At 38.2% G+C, this 21,000-nt stretch overlaps 1 protein-coding gene across 1 annotated transcript in view; it reads left to right on the plus strand.

The window, feature by feature from the left end:
• GALNT2 (polypeptide N-acetylgalactosaminyltransferase 2) overlaps positions 1-21,000 on the plus strand; it is a 45,597-nt gene that overhangs the window by 4,304 nt on the left and 20,293 nt on the right. Inside the window, exons 2-7 of the mRNA XM_009644150.2 lie at positions 3,077-3,230; positions 8,339-8,437; positions 8,997-9,064; positions 10,002-10,067; positions 13,202-13,323; positions 19,742-19,829. Of these exons, the coding sequence (XP_009642445.1) occupies positions 3,077-3,230; positions 8,339-8,437; positions 8,997-9,064; positions 10,002-10,067; positions 13,202-13,323; positions 19,742-19,829 (597 nt within the window). The remainder of the gene's footprint in view (positions 1-3,076; positions 3,231-8,338; positions 8,438-8,996; positions 9,065-10,001; positions 10,068-13,201; positions 13,324-19,741; positions 19,830-21,000) is intronic.

The following is a 21,000-nucleotide window of genomic DNA, read 5'->3' on the forward strand; positions in this document are numbered from 1 at the left end:
CGAGCAGTCTCCCCGCGACCGACCGACCGAACTAACCGCCCCCCCCCACGCATGACGTTATATGGTATGGAATAGCTCTTTGGTCAGTTTGGGTTAGCTGTGCTAGCTGTGCTCCCTCCCAGCTTGTTATGCACCTGGGCAAGCAGGAGAAGCTCAAAAAGTCCTTGAGTAGTCTGAGCACTACTTGGCAACAGCTGAAAACATCAGTGTGTTATCAACATTCTTCTGGTACTAAATCCAAAACGCAGCACTATGCTAGCTACTATGAAGAAAATTAACTCTATCCCAGCTGAAACCAGGACAATCAGCCTTTAATTTTTCCAGCAGTTGACTTGAGCCATTAGCACTTGTACCCATGTGGGCAGCCCATGTTGCGTGTTGTAGTTCAAAAAGAACACCACCTGTTTAAGAAGAATGCTTGCAACGGCATCACCCATACCACTGATCTGATGCCCTTATGACTTACTGTGTTTTAGCTATTCTTTCCACTGGATAGAAGACAGCTAGAGGATTGGATGGGGGTAGAAGTCCTGAAGCATTAAAATCAGCATAAAAATAGCATTAAAATCTATTGGAAGTTGGAATGTTTGAAAGATGGAAGTCCTATAAAATGCATTTTAAGTGTAGATTATATCTTGGAAAATGCACTAAAATCTGTATTTATACACTGGAAAAGTAGTAACATGGCATGTTCTGTATTTCAGAAAATATTCAACATATGTGCCAGGTTGAAGCTATATTATAAATTAGAAGCAAGGGTGATGATACAGTTTAGTTACAGAGGAGGTTGCAGAATCGTTCGGAAATGCTAAGGGAGGGTGTTATACGGGGAGATTATCTTGTCATCTCTGCTGTTTCTTCCAGTTTCCTGAATCAAGCCACTCTGCATTTTGTGTATTTTTGTTGCAAGTGAGGTTCGCTGTAATTTTTGTAAACAATTCTGTATTGGGTTATTTGTAGTGTGGTAGCTGGCTGAGGTGTAAACTTGTTTTCAAAGTAAGTTCCTGGAAATACTTTGAAGAAAGAACTTGAAAGACTAAGAAAAACTCCTGGCAGTCTGTGGGCTACCAACAACAGCTGGGAAGCTTCCTTTTTGGAGTTCTTTTAGTAATTGGAATTTGAAAATCTGTATTTCTCCCTCCAGTTATTTTCCTATAGTTTCCCCTCTGGGCTGTTTCACCAAGTGTCTATTAAATGTTCTGCAGTCTGTTTAACTCTCTAGTTCTGTCTTCTGAGTGTGTATGTGTGCATGTTTTAACTTCTTTAGAAGGGTAATTCAGATGGAAAAAATAGTTGCTTAGCATTAACTGGCTAGTCAGGCACCTTTCTCTTACTCATGACTTTACTTGGATGTTGAAAGTTGCTTAAAAACAACCAACTCAAAACCACCTCCTTCCCCCCAGCCCCAACCCCCACCTTGATATTTTTGGCTTACAGCCTCGACTACTATCTGATAACCAAATCACCCCTTGGGTCCAAGTTGTTTTTGTAGATGATCCTGAGATTATAGAGAATTTTTAATCAAGTTGGTGGTATTTGTCTGGCTAAACAACAGACAACTGTTTTGTTTAATGATGTAAAGTGTTCTTTCAATATCAGAATCTTCTGGCAGGAGTTAATGGACCATAGTTGGGGCATGGCTTATGGATGGAAAGCTGTAAATGACGCCTGCCTTAATTTCCATGCTGTGCAGGTTGAGAGACTGAGCAAAGGCAAACTTTGAAACATCTGAGCAACCTCTGACTCTTGTTAATAGCTATTAGAGTAGTATTCCCTCTATGCATATCGGCTTAGTTTAGGATATGCCTGAGCTATAGTATTTGTCTAAAAGCTGAGCTTGAATGGAGAGACATCTCTGCAACCTGCTATGTAGTGAAATTCACTGAAAGTACCTCAAAAACTTTGTATGTTAATTATGAAAACATTGAATGTTAACTTCTCTCACTGAAATAAACAGTGACCCCAAAAGACAGCTTTTGCTTTGTATCTTCTTTTTTTTTATGCCAACAGCATGCTGTGTTCACCATAACACATTTGCAGGAAATTCTCATACACATCTATGTTGATGCCTCTACTGCATTAGAAGTTGAGCTCTGATTTTGACTTAAAGGTGGTATAAACTTGCTGTAGGTAGCGTAGGTTTGACTGTCAATAAGCAAAAAAGTAGATGTTCAACCAGAGGTAAGAACTTATAGTTTTAAGACATTTGATAAGTATAACATCATTGTTTTATACCTGAAGATACTGAAAGTCCTGAAATTTCATTCCTGGTGGCTGGATGCTAATCTACCCTTCCATGTTAGTGCCACAACCAGTCACATAACACCACAGTCCTTGTTTAAGAGGGGTTAATCCGTGAATCAGTCCTGACTGTAAAGGAGCTTGCAGTTATGTCATCCTGGAGAGCGATCTGCTTACATGAAATGCTGGGGTTTGAGAATAATGTTGCCTTGGGCTTCTGAAAGGCCTGTTCCTCAAATGGTTTGATTGTAGCTCACTGTGTTTTTACTTATCTAATGAGACAGTAAATTAAATTATAAAGTCTTTGAAGTCTGGACTGGATCTTAAAAGGTAAGTGTTACTTGGATAACTTCATAGCCAGATCATCTGCCATATTAATGCCTGTTGGTATGAGGAGGTTGTTTTTTTTTTTTTTTTTTAATGGAAGCTGTGGTAGCTGGGGTGCTTGGATAACTTCGTAGCCAGATCATCTGCCATATTAGTGCCTGTTGGTATGAGGAGGTTGTTTTGTTTTTTTGTTTTTTTTTTAATGGAAGCTGTGGTAGCTGGGGTTAAAAAAACAACAAACAAAACAGACAAATGAAGCATAGTCTGGTGATTACATCTATAAACTGAGATCTGTAAAATTGTTCAATTTTATATTAATTTGCAGTGTGTTCTAGAGGAATTTAATGTGCGAAAGTGACTGATGTTGTGCTTAACAATACTGTTGAGGTTTAATTACTTTGTTGCAGAATTAGAAAACAAGCTATTTCATCAGTTGTGTTTGGATTGCTGAATGCTGTTCTTTAAATTGCAAAGACTAAATTGAATATTCTCCTGGTTTTCTATGTAGGAAAAGTTCGGTGGCAAGACTTTGATCAAGATGCTTATGTTGGCGCTACCGTGGTACGTTCTGGTCAGGATCCATATGCCCGCAATAAGTTCAATCAGGTAGAAAGTGACAAACTGCGAATGGACCGAAGCATTCCCGACACTAGGCATGATCAGTAAGTGCCAAACTTGTTTGGCTTGGATTAACTTTTTTGTATTTATGGCTTTTGAGCAGCAGGTGGTTTTTCTAAAGCAGAAGGTCTCCAGTTTTCAAAATGACAGGAACAGTAAACTGTGGGTTAAACAATGAATCTTATTCAATTTTTCTGTTTCCATGACTTCCATCAGTGTGTATTCTGTATCCAAACTGGTGCTGCATTTCGGTCTCTCTTCCTGTTTATCTGATGGCTTTTCTTGGTTTCTACATTTTTAAGTCTCTCACTGTGAGGATGATCAAACAGTGGAGCAGGTTGCCCTGAGGAGGAAGTGAAGTTCCCCGGCTTAGGGATATTCAAAGCCTAATGCACAGCCTGCTGTAGCTGGCCGTGCTTTGAGCAGAGAGTTTGGACTAGATTTCCAGGGACCCCTTCGATCTCAGTTGCTCTGTGATTCTGTTCTTTTAAGTATGTGATAATTGTGAACTCCAGACCTAAAGGAATCCATTTGTGCACACCTCAGTTGGCCATGGGACAGAATTACACTTCAGACGCTTAAAAACTTTTGCTATGCCAGACTGCTTGTGCAGATTCAGGAAATAGTACACTTCAGAGTAAGGAAAAATATTATTTTCTTGTGGGTAGAGACGACTTTAATTTAAAAAAGGGTTTGGGTGACTTGCACTAATCCTGTTTAAGCAGAATTGATTAATATTAAAATAACAGTCGCTCATTAGGCCTTCCATAACTTAAATAACAAAAGCAGGTAGGACTTGGTTTTAAAAAACTAGGCAAGTGTAGTCTTAAAGTACAAAATTAGCTGACTGTGTATAGTTAATTTGCCTAACTAATTCTGCAGTTAGGATGAACATACATTCACAACTCTGTAGGTAGAAGAAGCTGGAGGAGACACCAGAGGGAGAGAGAAAAGGAAAGTGCCTGGTTTTTCTCCATAAATCTCTTTAATCAGGAATGGCATAGCGAAGGAGATTAGTATAGAAACTCAGACCCTTACTGTGTCACTTTTAAATCCCTCATATAATAGGATGGATTTAGGTTCCTTTAGGCAGATGATTTGTAGATAGAGTAAATCAAGTCTTGTATAATTTGCCATTAATTGAATGGGAAAGTAGGAAGGATCTGCTGTTTCACTTGTTGCCATGAAAGTAGTGAAAAGGACAATGTCTGTGGTATACTGAGGAGCTTTTAAAATTACTTTTGGATTTCCTTCATCACGTATAACTCTTTTCCACAAGAAATGCATTGTAACTTTTTAGACCAGCTATTCTTTTCCCACAAGTGCAAAGCTCAGCCACCACCTTCTAGAAGCTTCCATGATTCAGATATGCTGAATTTGGATTTTTTTTCTAGATATTTATTAACCTCTGAGGAGGGGTCTAACAGACAAATGCTCTCCTTTGAGAAGAGTGACAAGAGACAAATTATATTACAGTGGCTATGTTTGTTTTAACTGTCAGTGTTGTGATTAGATGCTCACCTGCCTGGGGTTTTTCACTAAATGGAGCTGGAAAAGAACCCTGCAATGAAGCGGGGGGCAGGGATGGGGGCGAAGAGAGAAAGAGAGAGGTGTTTCTGGAGAAAGGCTGTATCTGTGCTGTGATTATTACTTAGGCTTTGCCATGGAGCAGATTTAAGTGCTCATCAGTCTTTAAACAGTCATCTTTTTAAAGAAAATAAACAAACAAAACCTCAAACTGAAGTAATCATTCCTGCAAATTGTCCATGATGCTTTTCCTGCCATGTTGCAATTAATTTTCCTTCTAGTTTGGCAAGGGCATTCACTGCAGAAGCTGAAAAAGTTGCATGAAATATTTGTTTGGGAACTGTCCAATGGGAAGAGCAATAGCCGTAAGAAGAATGTTACAGATCTGAGCACGTGACACTTGGAAGCATGTTATTTTCAATAAAATTGGAGGCAACTGGGTTAAGATCTCCTATGGACCTGCTACAATCTTTTTCTTTAAGAAAAGAAACCTGGATGAGGAAATACTTGTTTCTGCTTAAGCAACTTCTTATTAATTGTATTGATGTGTCTAAGAGGCTGTGTAACTTTAAAATAACTACATAATAATGCTATTTGCTGAAATTGTGTAGGCTGTTCTGAAGCAGTTTATCAGGATTTACATTAGGTATGTAAATGTATGTGCAATTATGCATTTCTCTTTATACTGCATTGTTTAGTCTTTTCTGCATCAGACAAACTTTTACTAGCATCAGGTTAAGACCAAAGTTTTCTACTTGCTTTTTGTGAAAGCCTGCCAACAGTACCAGAAAACACTGGTTCTCCTGTTTAAGCTGCTTGCCTTTATTTTAAGCAGAAGGGAGAGGTGAGAAGCAGGCAGATACAACATAAGAAAGGAAGCAGAGAGAGGAGGTCTGAGCAGGACTGCAGATCCTCACCCCAGCTGATGCTCACAACTGCCACTTCCAACAGCTTTGGGAAACCTCTGGGTTTCCTGCTGTTGTAGTCTGTTCCTGACACGTAGCTGAGAGCTATCCCTGTCACGGTAGACTTTGGAGTTCCAGAAAGTGTCATAAAGGGAAACTTAGAGCTGTCTTCCCATCAGTGTAAAATGGTCTCCCAAGTGGGATGAAGGGTGAACTAATCCATGGTTTTTGTGGACCAGCCTCCACAACGCTTATTTTGGACCAGCGGTTTCTGATCACGTCTCTTACCTGATAGTACTTTAGCCGGACTAAATGGTGTTTTTGTTCTCATTTAGCAACTATTAGAAGCTTCTGACCTCATGCTTAAGTTTTATTCTTAAGCAGAGAAGAAGCAAACTTTCCTGTCTCCTTGGCACTCAGATATCTGTTGAGGTGAATGTTCCCCTTGAACTGGTTAAAGTGAATATTTCTGTCAAAAAATGGTTTCAACAAAAGGCAGAGGTTTCAGAAAACTTGTTAATGATATGAACTAGTCCAGCAACTCAAATTTCTGGGGGTAAGAATGTACTTTTCATGTTTTAACTGATTTTAATGGCCTATGCTAAGCTTTGAAGATCTAGATTGGAGTTTTTAATTCAAATTCTGTTTTATCCAAATGTATTTTCTCATTCTGAATGTAAAATAAAGTGCCATAACTTGAGGGAAGAAAGTCTAATCTCTGTGCCAAAAGTGATTGTCACTGGTTTTTTGGTTTGAGTCTTAACTGTGGCACTATTGACACAGAAGAATAGGAGGAAGACTGCTAGTGAGTCAATTAAAGCAGAGATTTTTAAAGAGCTAAGAGCAGAACTACTCAGTGAAACATTCCTCCAGTTTATTTGGAAGTCTAAAAATCTTAATTTCTCCCTTAGAAATATGCAGTAGTACTCTTCTCTTGAGTTTTCTTAAAATTGAAAGGTTTCATTGCCTGGAGTAATTCCACCCTAAGATGTGCCCTGGCTCAAGTGCTCTATTCTGCAAAGAGATCAGTATATGTTTAATGTGACTTGTCTAATTATTCTAATGCAAGTGCTTCATGTGATAACTGCATGCACAGTAGGCTTGTCCTCTGCGGGCAATTTGAAAGTTAACAGAAAAAAGGATATCTTTTTTGGCACCATAAGCTCTGGTGTTTAATAGCTGGATGTCTTATAGCTGTCTAGATGAATTTCCAGAACCTCACAATAGAGAAGGTCTTAATTCTTTACTTCCCAGAAACGCACACAAGTTTGTGATTTATTGCTTCAACGCTGGGTCCTAGTGACGAAGCCATCTTGTATGCCCACAGTTTAGCAAGGCCTTATCAAGCTTTGTTGCTTAATCTGACATGCCAGTTATAGGGTTGTCATGGGCTTTGTTTTTCTTCAGAATGAGTGAGGTCACCATGACGTGGTAATGTTTTGTTTCACGGCAAGCACTGACATATGTGACATTATGGGCGTGTTGTGTCACAAACACTGCAGGTTCTTGGCATTTTGTAGGGTGGGCAAGGGCAAGAAGCACATTGCTGCTTGCTCTCTGATTCCAAGAAGTTGAAGGTTGCGTGGTTTATGATGTGTGTTGCAGATGTTTAATTGGGTGTGGAGAGGCCTTTTATATCGGCAGAGGCCTAGCTTTAGAAGTTTAGGTAGCAATGTAACTTACCTCTCTTCCCTTAAAAGCTCGTTTGATTTACGCTGCACAGAGTACAGAATTACTTGCTGAATTTGCTTCAGGTGTATTCCGGATGGGTTTATCCCCTCTGAAGACAACTAGGCTTGTTAAAACTCTACCCCTAATATTAAATAAAGTATATGTGAAGAAATACATCACTCGTGAATGTTACTGCATGAATGGGGATGAGTATTGTGACCTGTCAGACCATAATGCTTTCAGCATAAACTTGATATACAGTATCTTCTAGCACTGTTAGTGCCTAATACAATGAGAGTAGTGTCTTTTTTAGGTTTATTGTCAGTGGATTTAAACAGCTTAACTTTATGTAGTCCTGGAGGAATTATTTTGGGATTTGCTTCTTTTTGGTTATTATATTAATTTCAGACTACTAGAGGTGATGAAAAATGTATTGGCATAGATGGAATATTTCATTATCGTTATGGTTTGGAAGGATGTGGTTCTGTGTTCAGTTGGCTCAGTGTTGTGACCTCTAGCTTTATTTTTCAAATTCTGAATGTTACAATCCTTAAAAACAGTTTTCTATTCTAATGAGAAGTTGTATCTATGAGCAAGACCAGAATGCTACAGTAGCTTTAAAAATAAAGGAAGTGGACACATGCCATTCTAAAAAGAGACATAAGGTAGCCTGTGAATCCATGCATTTTCATTGAAAATATGCTCATTTCCTTAGATTTATTGAATGCTTTTAAAGTAAAATAAATGCTCTGGTTTCATACTCAGTTGCATGAAAGGTATTATGGCATACTGCAGTGATAACAGTCTGGTTGCGTTTCTGAACCTGCCTATATTTGACACTGACTTCTTAATCTGTTGTGTACTAAGACAATTACCAAAAGTGGCAGAAGAGTTGATTATAGTCTCACCTGAAAACAAGATATTTCATTCTTCCTAGGTAGACGTAGTGTGTGTATGAGTTTAATGGATAACTGCTTCACAATGAAAGCTGTCTGCTAAGCCTGGCAGATAAATGCTATTTTCAAATGACAGGGTATTATATCTTTCAGGTGTCAACGGAAACAATGGCGGATAGATTTGCCAGCCACTAGTGTGGTGATCACCTTTCATAATGAGGCAAGATCTGCTTTGCTTCGAACTGTTGTCAGGTATACCTAAGAGAGACCTTGATTTTTCTCTAAAGACCATTCATTTGTCAGATAATGGCTTATGATAAGGAAGGGAAGTAACAATCCATTATGCTTTTCTCAACCATTTGCAGAGGGAAAGATGGGTCTTAATTTCGTTGATGCCTCCGGCTCTTACATTTTGAAATAGTAATGTTAAACAAAATTGTTCCCCTTAAATACAAATGCATGGAAGCGTGGAACCAATTATCAGATGATGTGTGGAGGTTGGCTGTATAATGAGTTTAAAGAAAAGATCAGGGAAGACGGGTTCTTGGGGGATATTTGGCCTGAAGGTACTTGCAAAACTTCCATGGTACAATTTGTCTAATGCTCTGATTTCTGGAAGCTCGAATTTTGGGTGTTCTATGTGTACTTCTCTTCGCAAACGCTTGCCGTAAGAATAAGTCAATAGCTGTTGTTGAAGATAGCATCCTGGGCTAGGTTCTACCATGGCTTAACAAAGTAACTGCTTTTATGACAATATTATGGAAAATTAAGACTGCTTAGTATTGAATGGGGTTTTTTTTGTTGGTTTCAGTGTCCTTAAAAAAAGCCCACCGCATCTTATTAAGGAAATTGTACTGGTGGATGACTACAGTAACGATTGTAAGTACTTTTACAGGGTCCTAATGTTATTTTGCTTATTCTGGTAAGACTTTCTGTAGATGCTACTAGGTGACTTGCTTGAGAACAGGTCACATGAATAGGAGTTTGCAGAGACTGATCCAAAACCAGGTCTTAATTCCTTCCTATCTGTCACTGTGGAAGTGTGAAGAGTTCTGATAAATACTTCAGGTATATTTTATTACTTCCTGCTAGCAGAAGGAGCAGAGTCTAGAGTCAAAAACAGCCTTTACATAGCATGTTTTCTGATGTAAAAATAAAACCTATGATGCTCGCACCAAATATTTTTGTAGCACTGCTTTAAACGAATGCTGGTCTCCATCAATCTGTTGGAAAAATTCATGGTGAATCTAAAATAAGTCAAGGTTTTGTAAGTACTAGGGTATCACAACACAAACTTGAACAATTGAAATCAACCTCTGAGTAACATTTCTTAAAGAAAGTTAATGTTTACACTTGCATTACTAGTTTATAGCTAGTTTAGGACAGGTTTAAGCCTTAATGTTGGTTAAAAAGTGAGCTTTCTTATATGCAAAGAAAACAGTTAATACTAGAAAATAGTTTTATCCTATAAAAGTTTTTTTTGTTATGTAATGTAGAAACTGTCTAAAGTAAGCAAAGAGAATGTCATGAAATAAAAGTATTTCAGGAGCGTAAAACTGAATTAGCCTTAAATAACATAATGACAGTAGTAATTTTTTAGGCTGGTAACTTTTCTTTATTTCCAGTGAGTCAAGTAGGCATTGTTTTTTAAGCATATATCTTATACTTAACTGTTTATGACCGTAAACACTTTCCACTACAAAGCTTTTGTTTTTCTTTGAAGACAACCACTCTTACTGTATATACTGTTGGATATCAAACCGATTCTCATCACTTGATTCTTTTTTTTTTTAATTATTATTTTATTTTTTTAAAGCTGAGGATGGTGCTCTCTTGGGAAAAATTGAAAAAGTGCGGGTTCTTCGAAATGATCGCCGAGAAGGTAGGCTTAATTTGTGGGAAGGAAGATACAAATTCCACTGTGCTGCCTTACCTGTTAATCTTCGCCAAGTCTTTTAAAGGAACATTCTGCTGTACATACTATATTGAAGGGGGAAGGTTCACTTTATAAATCAACTTACTAGTGGAAGGAATAATCCCAAATGTATTTGTGCAAGTAAAACCAGTAGTTCTGATTAATTCTGTATTGTTGTGTGCACAACTGCCCATTATTGGCTTTCACAGTGAAAGCTGACTTGAGAAATTGCCATTCACCCTCAGTCTCTCCTTTCTCTTGCTGTACTGAATCCTCAGTGAAACCGTTCCCATTGTTCGTAGGGTCTCACTGTAAACTGTATGAATGTTTGAGGTGATCCGCCTTAAAAATAGCCCTCTTTTTTGCTGGTTCCTTTACTACAGATCATTTTAAGGATCCAGTTGATGGACAGGCCAGTGAATAGTTTGGCAGACTTGAGAGGGTCTGAGCAGCCAGGAGGGCCAGGACCACGTATGCCAGTTTTGCTGAAGCCAGTGTGCTATGTAGCAAACTTGTCTTACATTTTTCTTTTCTTCTTTGTTGCTTTGTAAATTATGGTCTCATATCATTGAGCCCTTCAGTCAGCAGCTTCCTGGCTGTGGAGCTTAAAGGATTAGATATAGGCAAGTGTTATTCTACAGCTGTTTGAAATAATAACTGAGAGTTGGCAGTTGAAATAGCTGACTGAGTTAGCAGATATGTGCTTGTTTATTTTTATAAGCGCTGTATCTTCTAGGCTGCCAGCCTGGCCTGGGGAGCAGCTAGAATTGTTAGATTGTCAGAAAGTGGAAATTACATGCACAAAACCTGTGTTGTCCCATAATTAAAGTTATTGCAAACTTACTGTGGTTGTAGGGTTCCGAGTAAGTTAATGTCATTTTTCTGATCAGTACAGCACTTAAAGATGGACATGATAGTAATGGAAAAAACAGAACGAAGTAACACTTTTTTAAGTAATTATAAATATTAACTTTGTACTGCATATACAGATTTGTACTTAAAAATATGCATTGGTATATCTGAAAATGAAATACGATTTGACAAATCTTTTACTATGTCTGAAAAGAAAAACTTTTTGCAGATTGAAGGCATGGTACTAGTTTACTTGGTATTTTTGTGGGATGAAGATTAAATTACTACCCATGGGATCTACTTTACTGTTCATAAAGTTTTGCCTGAGCATCCATATGTGCAACCATGTGATCATTTTTTTAAATCAAAATACTGTAAGATTTCATTTGATTGCTGGCTTGCTATGCTTGAGTTTGATACTCACTTTGCTTTTCATTTTCAAGTGTAGGCTGATACTGATATCTCAGACACATACAAATTAAAATTTAAGAGAATCAGTAAAATCAACCAGTGTGTAGGATGCTGAGAGTAACACAGTAGTATGGACAGAAAAAAGCAGTGTGTTTTAAAACAAAAATTAAAGGGATGGTATCTGTAGAGAGGATGACATCAACTGCCTTGCTTTCAGCAATATGTGATAGTAGCTTTTAGTCTCAGCTGTAAGACCAGAGTTTGTTATGGGAACGGTGTATTTTGGAGGGTGTGGTAGTCCACAGAATAAATGTTCAGGGGAACCTTCTCGGCTCTCTCTGTTGTAAGGCTGAATGTGATTCTAGAGGATTCAATGACCCAAGTGGTCACCTCCATTTTTTTGGCCCTAAATCTGAAATTAGAAATGCTGTCATGTTTTCTATAGAAGCAGGGCAAGACAGTAGGTTCTATAAGAATGTAAGTTAGAAATAAACTCTGAAAGGAGGAATTGCAAAAGTAAAAGAAACAGAGTGCTTGAGGAGTGGTTTGATTGTGGAAAAACCGAACAGAACAGATTCAAAGGCTGGAGTTAGGGAGACAGCTTTAAAAGCAATGAGGTACAGTTAGCTGCCAATGTGCAACGGCTAAGGTGTAGAAACTGCTGTTGGGGAGCATCATCACAGCGCGTATCTACAACAGTGAAGCGCTTATGTTGGCGGTAAGAGGTAGTACAAGGATCTTGATGAGGCTACTGCTGAGTGTTGGACAGAGCAAACAAGCTCTTCCTCTTAAGCGTCCTGTATTGTGTTTGGCAGAGTTGTATTTTGCAGGTTTATTTTGTAAAGGGGATGGAAAGAAATGGGGTTGACTTTTACAATGTTTCAGTTGGCGGGGGCGGGGGAGTGTGAAGGCAGTACAGATTTGATGGGAAACAATGTAGAAGAAAAAAGAAAAAAAAAAAGCAATTACTTGGCTTTGGTCTTGAGTGACAATGAACTCAATAAATCTTGAATAGTAATAAAGAAAGGTAGAGAGGAAACTTGCAAAGGAATGAGAGGAAGCTTGCTATTTTTCCGTATTGTAGTACATAGTGGAATATTCTGGGGGGTGTGTGTGTATATATAGCAAGGGACTTTAAGGAATGGTGAGGTCATCCAATGAACAAATATTAAAAGGGAAGGAAGGAGAGGAACAGGGTAAAATCAGTGAGGGGATCTGTGCAATTGAGGTGTAGAGAAGAATCTTTTGGCTTTATCAGAAGTTTCTTCCTAAAGAAATCTTTTCAAAATAAGATTAAAAAACTCAAAATACAAAACGAGCATTGCAAGAAACACAGGGAAAAGGTGGTTGAAAGGGGTTGGGGGAAGGCTCTCAGACATGAATTGATGAAGCATGTTTGTTTCTGGAAGAAGTTGACTGTGGTGATGACTAAGGTGAGGGGATGAGTTAATGGTGCTTTCCTCAGTTCTGCCATAGAACTGCTGGAAAGGTGTTTGTTTTCGGGACCTATCTCGGGTAACATTTATAAGATAAATACTGTTTACTGTAATGCAGACCTAGCTGTACTTGGGTATCACTTTTTTTGAAAAGGTACTTTAATTTTCTACCTAAATCAGATTGAAACCTGTAGACTAGGGCGCAGTAGGTTGCAAGCTCACAGGCTGTTTGTTATGAAGTCACTTTACTAAATTGTTAACTAGCATCTCATTTTGATAATGGAACTTGTATGTTTGTCCTGTCTGAGTTATTTATGACTTACTTGGAATGCAATAGTTTCTCACTACTGTTGATTGTTTTCCTCAGTAAGTACTTTTAAACTTTTTATCTTTACTTCTCAGGCTTGATGCGCTCCCGTGTCAGAGGGGCAGATGCAGCACAAGCAAAAGTACTGACCTTCCTGGATAGTCACTGTGAATGCAATGAACACTGGCTGGAACCGCTTTTGGAAAGAGTAGCCGAGGTTAGTAAAGAGTTCTTCTAAAGTAATTTCCTGAAGGAGTAGGCTTTAAATTTTAAAGCCATCTGGTTTATACTACATTAATTTTATGCATTTTTCTAAGGAAGCTTTTTGTCTGAAGTGAGATAATGCAGATGATCAGAGTGTTCCGTGATTAAAACCCACTTTTTGTTCATTTAATCTGTGAACACAGGAATATAAAATGTGAATATTTATGATTATCTTTACAAGCAATTCAAATATATGCTTCTTTGGTTCTTTAGAGACCTCCTCAGTAAGTGTTGAAAATCTTTAGAGCAAAGGATGGTTCTCCTCAACCAGTATCATCTCAATGTAATTCAGTTTACCTGAGTATTTATGCCTCATTAAGATTCAGTGTGATAATAGGAGAGAGGTTGAACTGTGAAACCAAAATTCTCATGGAAATTAGCAGGGACTGTGGGCTCTCAGCTTCTATGAAAATGATACTTAGTCTGGGTCCCAGAAAAGCAATTGAGAGGATTGAGAGTGAAAGTATACTGTTTTCTCCAGGGGTTGGTTATACTTCTTAACTTGCTCTGGAGGAACTCAGCTGAAGTGGAAAGTGAATCAAGTGTGATCACAAAAAGTACTGGGGAACACTCAAGACAGCAGGGCTTTTCTTCTTTCTTCATTGCATTCCTTTCTGGTAAAATCCCCTCCCTGAAAAGGCTTTGTTTCAAAATGCTCCTGGTCAAGATGGTTTTCCTAAGCTACTCTGTCTTGTTAATGCCCTATTCTTTGCTTGTCCTCCCTATACCTCCCCTTGCATTTCCCCCCAAAAAGGGGAGGGGGGGAGAAAGGGTAGTAAAATCCATATACTCAATATGCCAATGGAGAAGCTATCAACTGATAGCTGGTTTTCCTTATTCTGTTTGGTTCTATGATGCTTTGCTGTGTATTCCAGAAATACTGTAAGTTGCCTAAGACATGTCAGCAATTAAAATCCTATTTTGGAGCAGAAATAACCGTAATCAGCTCAAACCTGGGCACTATTAAAGTGCCGAGAGCCTATAAAGCCCTTGAGCATGAGTAACATAGCACTTCCTTCTATTTTTGTCTTTGTATAAAGTGTTGAAGCCTCAAAAGGGTTGGGGGAATTTCTCTATACTAATTAACTACAAAAATAAACTTAAAGACATTAAATATATCTCAGAAGGAAGTGGAGAATGCTTGCTGCTAAAGCACTAATGGCTTCTAGGATGTGGGAACTGTTTTCAAGCCTTTTTGTGTAAGTGGTTTGAAGTATCTACCTGTTCAAGAAATCAGAAGAGAAATGGTAGTTTTGGTCAGCAAACCCCTGGTTTCAGTAAGACAGCTATTTTGGCATTTACTCTTTTTCTTTCTGACTTTTTTCAGGGCATACTCAATTAGCTTTCTGAAACTGATATGGAATATGAAAAAGTGTTAACCTTTTCATCATAGCAGAATGTAAAACCTCTTATTAAATTGCCAACAGTTTTGTGAAGATCCAGCATTTCACATGGTGTACTTGGCGGGAGAAACTGGTGCATATTTTGCATTGTGCAGCAGCTACTTCTTAGCAGCACATGTATTATTAGATCCTTTAAAACTTATTCCTCGCAATTGTCACTGTGATGCACACTAATCGTGTGCCATTGAATATCTTTCAGCTGTATCAATACGGTTTTCCATTCTTAAAAGCCTCATGTACTGTTAAATAACTGATGTGGAATTCCAGTTTACTTTCATCTGGGAAGATCCCAACCAACAAGTATGGGGATTGATAAAGTAGCTTCTAAGCTTTCTGCTTGTTCAAATAATTAAGGTATGGATAGTGTTTATGTACAGTATATACTAGTTCTTTGTTATTTTAAATGGATTGATTTTGGTCACAGTGCAGATGGTACGTTACTTGATGTTAATTGGCAGCACTTTCTTGATAGTCTCAGTGACAAGAAGCTGCATAGATATGAACTCATTCGTGCTCTGGCCTCAGAGGCAACTTTTTTCAGCTCAGGGCCACTACGCATTAATACAGTGTTTTCTGATTGTGCTGCTGCATCTATTCTGTATGTGGTGGAAAGCGTGGGCTTTATTTTTTTTTTTCCCTTTTGTTCCAGAACTGCCCACTTGGCATTTAATTCTGTTGGAGTCTTGGGGAATGAGGGGGGGGGGGGGGGGTAAAAATTTATAGCTTCCAAGAAACAGTCTGAATTGAATCAGTTCTACAATACTCTAGCTGATGTGCTGTAACCACTTTAGAAAGCTGTGTCTTTGACCTCTTGCTTGTGTTAGGAGTACCCGAGGCATCAAGCTCTCCTCTTCAGTTGAAGGATGATGCATCCCACAGTTTTCTTCTTTGAGATCATTTCTTGGTTAGAGTATCTTTGTCTATTGACCAGGCTTGCTTAGCATTCCTAGAGGGTTCTGACACTGCTAGGGATTTTTCTCCAGCAATTTGAGCAAAGGCTTAAAGCAGAAGCAACATACATACGAGGTGAATATTTTGGACTTCAGAACGTACAAATACCTTTGTAACTTGGAGCTGGTGTATCTTCTCCTTCTTTGCTGTCTTCTGAAGAATGGTTTTCTGCCTGTTTCTCTAAGGCTACTTTTTATGCCCTCTAGATTTTTTTTTTTAACTGTGCATTTAAAAGAGGAGACAGTGGAGGTTAACCCTTTGATTCCCTCAAAATGTCAATATAGTAATAAGTATACACAATTTTGAAAACATTGGAAACTAGATATTTCATGAGCGTTTGTCTACTTGGCTTTTTCCATTTCCAATTTCTAATCACTTTGATGTTCTATTCTTATAATACACAGTGATATGAGAAAAATAAAAATCGAAATATTCTGGTGCAGAACTGAACTAATCTGTTTTCATAGCATAGCTGTAAATCCTATATCACTTCTAGGAATGTGGTTTTAAACAAAGATGATCTTCAAAGGAAGAAAGAACTAAGATTAAGAAATGAGATGTGGATTCCTTTTTCATATATATCCATCTCATATTTTTGTGACCTTGAATGAGTTGACTTTTCTTTCAGCACTGTGCCACTTAAAAATATTTATATTTTCTCTTAAGAGCGCTGTGCAGCTTAATCTTTGAAGTGTCTTGAGATTTTTTTCTTTGGGGGGGGGGAGGGAGAAGCAATTTATCTTGAGAATAATTTCTGATGGTTTATGAGAATAATATGTAATAGTCTAACTCTCTAGAGCATACGTAACCTCCTTATGAAATATTAAAATGAAAGCCTGCTACAACTTTCCAGGCACTAGAGACTTGCAGTATTCACAGGCTATTTCTTTCCATTACCCTCACCAAGAAGCACATGGTTTTCCAATTGTGTGTTCCATTATAAGTTACGGTGTCGGCCCTTCAGAATGAAACAGGAGATTGCAAAAAGAGTTCCTTTTTGCTTGTGTTTTTGTTTCTAAAATGCACATCAAATTTCTACTTTAATCACACTGTGGATAAATAAGTATCTTGCTTTAGGATAATTTAAAAGGAGCGGCTGCTTTTTAGTGTTTTCAGTGAATGGACTCCCTGTACTTTGGAGACCTAAAAGCTCTTTCTAGCAGTCTCTGCATTAACAACTTAGAACTTTGTAGTGCCCTGCAAAGCATCACCTTAATACCATGCGAGTCTCTTGTAGTCTTTGTTGCTGAGCAAATCTATAACTTCAAATCGTGGAAGGAACAGCATGTTTCCAAGCCAACGAAGTGGGGGTTGTACATCAAACTGAATGGTCGCAACCTGGGTATTTGTCTGTTAGATAAACAATGGTTAAATTATTTAAACAATACATTAGGTGTAGTAAGAGTGTTAGTGGGCTGTCGCACTGATATTGATGGAGCTAATCAGACCCACAGTAAAAGCCTGAGGAAATCCTAAATGCATAGACAACATGCTACCCGCTTACTCAGCGCAGTGAAGTGGACCTAAGTTGAAGCCTAACTGAAGTTTTACCTAATGTGACACCCGAAGCTTGGGCAACTTTGACTACCAGGTTCAACTGAGCAGAGTAGAACCATTTGAGAAAATTCAAATTTTTGTCAGAAAAGTTTTTGGCACTAGGCATAGATGTTGGTCTTTCTTCTCAAGTAACGAATGATAGGCCAAGAGGAAACAGCTGCAAGTTGCACCAGGGGAGGTTTAGACTGGATGTGAGGAAAAATGTCTTCACTGAAAGGGTTGTTAAGCATTGGAACAGGCTGCCTTGGGAAGTGGTCAAGTCCCTGTCCCTGGAGGTGTTTAAAAGACTGGTAGATGAGGTGCTTGGAGACATGGTTTAGTGGTGGATTCGGTTAGGTTAATGGTTGGATTCAATCTTAAAGGTCCTTTCCCACCTAAATGATTCTATGATTCTATTCATAAGCTGTCTCAATTTCAGCTAAGGAAAGAAGGAGAAAGAAAGGAAGGGTGGTTTCATTTTTGTATTTAATGCTAGTGGGTGTATAGTGAGTAACCTCATAGGCTGGATATCTTTTGTCTCATCACTCTTTAAATAAAGTAGTTCTCTAATTCTGTCACTATATATAGAATGCCTAAAGTAAGGTCATGGGTGTGCCTGAAGTGCTTCAGTGGTGTAGGACACAAACACAAGTTAAGGTGCAGTAAATCATAATTGCCTCCCAAGTACAACATTGTTAGCAAAACCATAAGCTTGCCATTACGAACATGGACTTGGGGCTACAGCTAACAGAAATTGGAGCTGCAGATGTGGTTGATGGGGGAATGAGACAGGTTGGTCTTTTTTGTCTGTGTTTCTAGTTTGCTTTAGACTAAGCTAATGAATAGTTAGTAGCAGACCTGAGTAGATGTCAGATTACACCCCTCCTAAAGGCAGGTATTTGGCCCAGGTGATACAGCTGCAGTGATACTTAAAAGGAATGTAGAAATTGGTAATGAGTCTTTATCTGAAGACACAACTTGGATTCTCCTTCTGGTTGATGCAGAAGTTAGTGACCTTTTGCTCACTTGGGGAGAATGACCTAGTAAATGCCAACTATGTAATTTGGGCTTATTAAAATCAGCACAGATCGAATAGTTAAGATTCAGTAAATGAAAATGGGTGTTTAACATCCTTATTGGACTGAGCAAAGCATTTGACTAAAAGAGTTGCTTTTAAGTCTCTTGTTACGAGTTCAAAATATTCTCATGCTAGTTTGGTTCCAATCTGTAATAGTGATTAGCAAGGGGGGATGCATTGCTGAACTGCTGTTTAGGATATTTGTATTGTTGTTTGAAGACATACTTATGGAATAAATTCTTAAAATGGAGATGTTTAGGTTGGCATTTTTTTTAACCATGAGAACTGTTTCTCTGTAACAGAGTTACCAAAATATCTCCTGTTTATTCAAAACACTTCTTATATTCACAGGTTTGGTGATATGCTATTCTGAGGTTATCTGTGCTCTTTGAACGATGCTAATTTGTGGAGCTCAAAGTTCTCTTTTGAACTCAAGCAAAGTGTTCGATCAAACTACTGTGGAAGTTATGTTTCAGTGTGTAAATGTAACTGGGTTGTTTTTTTGGGTTGGGTTTTTTTGGTTTTGTTTTGTTGGTTTTTGGGGGGTTTTCCTTTCCCAAGAAGTATGTACTTCATGGAGACAAACTGGCTTAACCATGATACTCCATTTCTAATATTACATGAGTCTTTTTTTACAGTACTGATATGTCATGACACTATTGGATGATGCATGTGGAGTTGTTGGAAAGATTTTTGTTTTTTCTTAAACTATTTTGACAAACACATCAGCTAAGGTAATTACCATTACTCAGAGTAGTATATGAGACCATAGTCAGACAGAGGAATGTGGCATCTGTACCCCTGGACCCTTGGCTGCTGGAGATTTACAGCATTTGTTAGTCTGAGGTGGTTTTAAGGTTCTCTTTCCTATCCAAGTATCTGATTGTGAAGTGTGATTCTTCCAGTGTGAAATGGGCTAGCATTAACCTAAGACTTTCCTGATTGCAGGAAGGCCTAAGTGTTCCTTAAAGGTTGGAATAATAAGACTGTAGTACACTGTGTGGCTAGAGATTTGCTGTGGAAAATATGAATTGCCTGGATGCTTCTTTCCTTTGAGCTGGTTTTAAAAGTAAGAATGGATATCCTGCTTGCTCGACTGCCTTTAGAACTACAAGTTTATTGCCTTCTTCAAGAGCAAGTCAGAAGAGGTGGATTACTTGAATATAAGTAGTCCAGAACAGAAAGAGGATTCCCAGCTACGTAGTGTGATTTCTGCTTTCTGAAGCAGTGGTGAGCAATGCCATTCACAGCGCTGGCTATTGAGAGCCATAAGTTGAAATAGGGGGAGAGGCTGGGGGAGACATGCTAATGAAATCATGCTGAACTGTTCTACATCTCATCCTGCCTGAATCTTTATATATTGATTTCATTATTTCAATATTACTTTCTAATATTTATTTTAGGACAAGACCAGAGTTGTGTCTCCTATTATTGATGTAATTAATATGGACAACTTCCAGTACGTGGGGGCGTCAGCTGATTTAAAAGGCGGTATGTACCTGTACTGGAATACAAATTAAAAAAGCATCAGGAATCAAAGCTCATAATCGCTGCAGTTGTGGAATGGGCAGTTAATGTACAGTTCTTCCCTTCCATATATCTAGTTTAAGTTCTATAGGTCAGTTGTTTCGAGGCTTGGATTTTAATTGGCCTTATTGTCGTCTTCGTTAAAACAGTTCATCTTTATTATGCTAATTCTTATAAGTTCATGCTGCAATGTGCAGTACTCACTCCAACGTTTGTAGGATTGTGTAAATGTGTCAGAAGCAGCTTATGGCAAGAGCTTATGATTCTCTTTTTAGATAAGACAGGCTTTAATTGCTCTCTAGCTTAGAAGCCCATCAGCAATGCAGTGCCTATGAGTTTTTTTCAAGATGCTGGTTTGCTTAAAAAATTAAACTCTTCTGAATAAGCAGAAAGCTTTGAAATGTGTTTAAAAAATGTTTGTTAGCCATGATCTGTAATTGTGAAGAGGGTAGCATGTGACCTTGAAAATCTGTAGTATTTATACCTTTACAGTTACAAAATTTCCTGTTAAATTGAGTTTAGAACTACTACAGTTTCACTGTGTCTAGCTAGTGTAAACTGTTGACAGTAAATAGTAGACTTGTGAAGCCCTCAAAAAAAAAAAAAAAAAAAATCCTCCCCTCTCCTTTTCCAAAGTGGGAAAGGCAGCCACACACTAAATTCCTTACTCATTACAAGTTATTAAAACTTTTTTCACTGTAAGCAAGAATCTAGCATTTAAAATAGCTGTTCTCTGGCCCTCCCCACACCCCCTTTTGGTTTTTTGAAATAATTATTCCCACAACCCTGGAAACTGAACTCTCTGCTCAAAGATATAAGATGAGCCACAATATAGAAATTACGCAGTGATGTTCCCACAGTGTTTTCTGAATGGACTTTCTTGAGTGAGGAAGGAAACAATTCTACTAGTTACTAGTCTCTAACTGGCCACCAAGTGTTGTTTCAGTAAACTAGAATAAAAGCAGTATTTGCATAACCTCACGTAAGCTTTGATTTCTAGTCAGTGATCTGAAGGTGAGAGGTTCTATATCCTTTTAATTAACGTTCTGAAATAACACCTACGGTGCATATATTCACTGTATGCTAATGTATAGTTGTGTGCTATTATCTGTGTGCCAGCTTTATTAAAACCTTA

This window comes from Egretta garzetta, unplaced genomic scaffold (assembly GCF_000687185.1).
Source record: "Egretta garzetta isolate BGI_Z169 unplaced genomic scaffold, ASM68718v1 scaffold118, whole genome shotgun sequence".
Lineage (NCBI taxonomy): Eukaryota > Metazoa > Chordata > Aves > Pelecaniformes > Ardeidae > Egretta > Egretta garzetta.